At 35.7% G+C, this 5952-nt stretch overlaps 1 protein-coding gene across 1 annotated transcript; it reads right to left on the bottom strand.

The window, feature by feature from the left end:
* Positions 1–677: 677 nt before the first annotated feature.
* Positions 678–3354, bottom strand: LOC132172310 (protein SRG1-like). The gene is made up of 3 exons (XM_059583787.1): positions 3097–3354; positions 1256–1849; positions 678–1158 (listed from the first exon to the last, which is right to left on the bottom strand). The coding sequence occupies exons 1-3, from the start codon at positions 3352–3354 to the stop codon at positions 892–894; spliced, it is 1119 nt and encodes a 372-aa protein (XP_059439770.1). The 3' UTR covers positions 678–891.
* Positions 3355–5952: the final 2598 nt, after the last annotated feature.

Below are 5952 nucleotides of genomic sequence, written 5' to 3'. Positions count from 1 at the left end.
AAATATGGATGTCAGTTATGCTTTATCTTCACCTTTTCTTAAGATATAGGTCTAATCAAATACCATTTCTCTTAAGAATTATTTTCTTTGAAACCGGATCACATAACCTATAGTCCTTAATATTAGTCTCGTTGATTTTAGATTTAAATTCTACTGTTTTCCACTTTGCACATGAACGTATTTAGGACAACCAAATATTTTCAAAACAGAAAAATCAACCCGTTTACCTATTCATACTTCATTTGGAACCTTGAAATCAGTTGTTGTAGATGAAGATTGATTTGTGATGATAAAACATACATAATTAACTGGCAAACCAATAAATTGTTTGGCAATCCTAACATTTAACCTCATGCATCTTGCCTTTTCCAACAATGTTTTATTAATCCTTTATGCAAATCCGTTCTTTTGTGGAGTCGTTTTAATCGTCAAGTGACAATTAATACCTTATGTTTTGCGAGGCTTTAAAAATTCAGCTTCCCTATACTCCAATTCATTATCAAATCTAAAATACTTCACTTTTCTTTCGGTCTGATTTTCCATTTGTGCGTTTCAATAATGCTTGAAAATGGTGAAAACTTCTAACTTGTGCTTCATATAATAAACCTATATCCTTTTTTATTTTTTATTTTTTTGAAAAAAATTAATAAAGTTGACAAAATAATATGCACCTTTATTTGAAGATATTGTCACTGGTCTCCAAACATTTGAATGAACATAGTTGAGCACCTTTGCTCGTTGAGACGCTACCTAAATCCGGCTTGCATAAAATCAAACCAGATGGAGCATATACATGAGCCACAAGCACTCCTTACACAGTAGCTTTCATGACATTTATTTCCTTATAGAAAGTAGAATAGTCAATGAGTTTTCAAAACGAAAGGGTTAGTCTCAAAATCCTTTTTGTTCCTCATTTTGGATCCTCAATGCATCAATGTACGCCTTCCCATCGAGTTTGTGTGTGGAAAGTCTCTTGAAGTATTCTGCAACACCTATTCTTTGGAATAATGCTGGTGATTCTGGAGTAATAAAGCTTGGGGCTGGACCCAAATCTACTTCCACTTTTGGATTGTAAAATGTAGCCATAGAAAGCCTCTCCTTTGCTGAGTTTACAGTCGCACGATGCTCGATGCTACGATATATTCCATTGGTCACAATCTGCCAAACGATTCATGAAAACACAATGAGAAGAAATCACATAGCAAAGAGATTTGATGTGGTTCCAACTTCCGAGTCCATGATTTGATTAATTTACCTCTAAAATGTCTCCAATGTTGACAACAAAAGCATTAGGGAGGGGTATGACGGGAATCCACATCCCATCTTTTCTTATCTGGAGGCCTTCCATTTCATTGAGTTGGAGGAGGATTGTTAGGCCGACGGTGTCGGAGTGAGTGTTGAGGCCGATGACAAGCTCCAGTTGCGGACATGGAGGGTAGTAGTTCATCCTAATTGTCTGCCACCCATCTTCAAACAGGTTATTCATCTCATTATTTTCCATTCTTAGAGCTTTTGCCATAAGTTCAAGGATTTTCATGGCAAGGTTTTGAAGTTCTGCTGAGTAGGCTTCTAAGTTTTCACTGAATGGGAGGGGAAGCTTGGGAGCCACACTATGGGTTGGAAGGGTGACGAGAGCAAACATGTCTCCCCAGTCAAGCTTTTGCTCATCAGACACAACAAAGGCCTGCCCAAACCCTTCCAATTCTCCTGGTTTTTGCCAGTATTTCTTCTTCTCTTCCATCGGCAGCTTAAAAAATTCTTGAATGTCTAATTTTATCTTCTCCAACAATGAAGTGCTCACCCCATGATTTATTAACTGCAAAACATTTCCAACTTTTACTTGAAAGGAGTTATAATGATAGTTTGAGGTAATTTCACTTTAAACCTCTGAATTACTACGCGATTTGACAAGTTCTCTCCGAACTTCAAAACTTCTTAATTTGAATCCATGAATTTTCAATTGCAGTCAATTTGAACCCATCCGTCAGATTTTAAACGTTAAAAGTGAGACAATAACGTTTATATCCTTAACTTTTTTATAAAATTTCAAATTTACCCTTAATTTTAAATTAAATTTTTTTTAAAAAAATCACATGGTGACCCACCTTGTGACCCTTCTTTTATTTATTTATTTATTTTTTTAATAAAAATAAAATTGAAGGGTAATTTTATCTTTTTAAGGATTTTAACTGCAAAAATTGACAGAAGGGGGAGGGGGGGGGGTAAATTAATTGCAATTGAAAGTTCAAATATTCAAATTGAAAGGTTTTGAAGTTTGGAAACTTGTCAAATCGCATGATAATTCAAAAATTTAAAGTAAAATTATCCCTAATAGTTTCATATGAGAGACTCATCTCTTATAATTTACACAAAACTTATCCATTCATTTATGATAGGGATTGAGCGAATTGCAGCCAACTATAGCAGCTAATATAAGAAAGGCCCCAATAGGATCCATATGCTCGAAGTGTGAGGTTCACTCATTCGAGCATGTAGATTCGGGCACTCTCATTAATTACAATTTGGTATGCAAATTGCAGCCAATCCCGATCTATTCATTTAGTAAGTGTTCTGAAAATTACTTGAAGAAAAGACAAGACCAGAATATGAAAAGAGCAGATCCACATATTGGAGTTGAACAAGTCGGTCACCAAACAAGGATTTGTTGGACTGTCAAATCATTGACTTTCTTTTTATGAAGTTCGGGTACACTATATGGCCCATTCAAGAGGAAGCACATGGGATAAGTTCAAATTGAGTTTGAAAGTTCAGAACAAAAGAGAGCCAAAATCATTGATGCCATACTCAATACCATGAGAAATGCTATTTACTCTGCGATTTTTGGGCTGGCATAGCAGTAAAAATAAGTCATTATTATTATTTAAATCAATGATTTTTTTATTGATTTGTTTTATTAAAACTATTGCAAATTATTTAAACAATTAGTCATATGAGATGCACCGACACCAAATACTCATTATTAATCTGTCACTCCCTGTATATCCAAGTATTTTCATATGAACAATTTTTTTAATTATTATTATATATATATATATATAGAGAGAGAGAGAGAGAGAGAGAGAGAGAGAGAGAGAGCTGGAAGAAACCCCATTCTTTGCTTGCATGGTGCAACTTCTCCAGCTCGGAGTCCATAAATTCCGGGGAGAAAAGCTTTTGCATGTCGATGACCGGGACTTGGGGTAAACAAGCTGTGGAGTAGGAGATGTTGGGAGTGTCCTGATCGGAACGGACATACCGCGACGGCACTGTCGCCGTCGTCTCCTTCGCAAGCTCCTGAACACAGGGAACAGGGAGAGAGCTCCCACAGTCTAACCCTGTTCTTTCTGGTTCCATGGCTCCAACCAAGAAAACCCACAAGGCAGAATGCTTGAATTCTACAAAATTATATATATATATATAAAGAATCCTCTTTTCTAAGAAAAAAAAAAATAGTGGACTTAGTGTTGAGCGGGCAATGAAACAGAGAGTTGGGCCCAATTATTGTTCTTATCCATGAAGGTATGGTGTCTGAATTTTTTTTTAGGAAAAAGTTGATAGTGTTTCTCAATTCGAATACTAAAGTTTTAATTTTTGCAATTTATCCTTTCAAAGTTTCAAATTTTTACAATTTGACTAATAGTATCCAAAACTTTTCATATTGACCATAATTTTTATTATTATTTTTTTTTATAAAAAATTTTTAAAAAAATTCGGGGTGGCTTTGGTCATCTGGCCATTTTTGCAGACCCAAATTTATTTATTTTTTCATAAAAAAAAAATCAGGGGCAATATGGAAATTTTGGGATAATATTGGTTGAATTGAAAAAAATTGGAACTTTGTGGGGGTGGATTACAAAAATTGAAACTTTGGTATTCGAATTGAAAAACACGGTCAACTTTAGAGGGTAAATTGTAATTTTCCTTTTTTTTTTATTAATATTAAAAATCCATTTTCAATAAATTTTAAATAAATACAAATACGTCATAATGCCAGCTCAACTAATTTAAAATTTCAATAAATTTTTTTTAAAAAAATACAAATTTAATCCCTAACAAATAATATAAAGAAAAATTAGAGGCATGTTGGTGTACGGATTCACATCAACCTCGAGAAAGCTTTTTAGGGAGGAACAACTCTTGCAAAATAAAGAAGAGTTCGTTAGTAAAGGGCCTCTCGGAGGGAGAAAATCTGAACATAAAAAGGTAAGTCTAGTAAAAATAATGTGTACCTAGTGGGACCTTCTTTCCTTTTATAAACCCGTCGTCCCACCATTGCTCGCTGGGTTGGACTGTCAGGTTTGGTTTTGGCTTTGTTGTTGGATAGCATATCAACTAACAATCGATCCATAGGAACTTAATTGGTTTAGTTGTTTTGGGTGGTCAATGGATTGCTAAGGTAGGGTCCTGAGAATCCGCTAGCAATAAGGTCTTTTAGATCTAATGAATAACTCACAAAATAATTATTCTCTGATGATCAGCTAGCATAGTATAATTAATCTCACTTTGAGAAATCACTTGCTAATTTTAAAAATTATTGTTGATATGGTGGCTTGAATTTAGAAGAGGAGTGCAAGAATTTTCATGATGCATCCTACTTATATTTTAACATTAAAAAAATGTTATACACACTCCCACTCCCATACACTCAAGTGCATGTTTCGTGACGCGACACTAAAAATTACCATTGGATCTAAAATTCAATCGTGATACATCTAAAATCTAATGGCGATTTTTAGTATCACGTTAAAGAGTATTTTAGAGTGAGAATGAAAGTCACTACAGGAAAAATAGCCTATAGCAGCGACCCTATGTCATCGCTAAAGGCCAAACTTTGGTCGCTAATTATTATTAGAGATGACAAATGTTGTCGCTACCGTGGTTGCAAATGTTAAGGAAGAGCGTTATAACATTACGTAGCAGAAGTGCCCAGTGTTAAGGAAGAGCATTGTAAGCTTTAATTATTGGCTAAATGTTCGGTGATCAAAATAGATTCAAAGTGTGCCAAATCAGTGAAATCACTATGGCGTCCGGACGGGACTCATAGCCGTCCGGACGGGATTTCAAAATTGCACAATGAATTTCTCCCGAGAGCCTCTTCTGCAACCCCGTCTGCAAGTCCGTCCGAACACGCCACGCCAAAAGAACGAAGAAAGCGATGTTGCCCTAGAGCCCGTCCGGACGAGCCCATTTACCGTCCGGACGGCCCGTAGTCTGCTAGGTTTACTTTAATGTAATTGAGTCCTAATTAGACTAGGGGTCTTTGTATTATATATATAGATCTCTACAGATCTGTAAAAACACGAATTTCTGCATCTAGAATTCGCCGTCGTGAGCTAAAAGGGTCTTTGATATAGAAAGTCTGTTCTCTCTCTTAGAGTGATCATTTGTTTTTACGTGTTGATTGTTGAAGTGAAGTCAACTGGAGTTCCGGTGAAGGGAGATCACGTAGAAAGATTGTGCCAGCTGTTTCTAGAAAGGGCTATTGCGGTAGAAGGCAAGTGGGTCGCTTGTCTTATACAAGATCGTATCAATTGCAAAGGTTTTGTAAGTGTGAACGTCTTGTAATCCTTTATTCTTTTACTGAGTTAGTTGATTTCTTGGGTTTTGGCTGCCCCGAAGAGGTTTTACGATTAGAGAGTTTTCTAATTGGTTTCCTCTTCGTAACCAAAATATCTGTGTTCTTTATTGTTCATTGCATATCTGTTTTTGGTTAATTATTATTTGTTAGGTCAGATCTATTTCAGCATAATATTGTGTGAAACACCTATACATTCAAAATAGGTGTCGTTTGGAGTTGTATATAGAATTTTCAATTGGTATCAGAGCGGGTTCACTCTGTTTGGATTAATTTCCTGAGTGTGATCCTAGACTCCTCATAATATGTCTCACACAATTGCACCTAACTCATTTCCCGTCTTTGATGGATCCAATTATACATTTTGGAAAATTCGT

This window comes from Corylus avellana, chromosome ca2 (genome assembly GCF_901000735.1).
Source record: "Corylus avellana chromosome ca2, CavTom2PMs-1.0".
In the NCBI taxonomy this organism is placed as follows: domain Eukaryota; kingdom Viridiplantae; phylum Streptophyta; class Magnoliopsida; order Fagales; family Betulaceae; genus Corylus; species Corylus avellana.
This window is presented reverse-complemented; position numbering and strand designations above follow the sequence as displayed.

Excerpts from the sequence above, each read along its gene's own strand:
- LOC132172310 (XM_059583787.1), bottom strand. The coding sequence starts at position 3,354 with ATGGAACCAGAAAGAACAGGGTTAGACTGTGGGAGCTCTCTCCCTGTT. Across the intron at positions 1,850-3,096 it reads AAGAATGGGGTTTCTTCCAG|TCCTTTCAAGTAAAAGTTGG; the intron begins CTCTCTCTCTCT and ends TATCATTATAAC. Across the intron at positions 1,159-1,255 it reads ACATTGGAGACATTTTAGAG|ATTGTGACCAATGGAATATA; the intron begins GTAAATTAATCA and ends ATCGTTTGGCAG.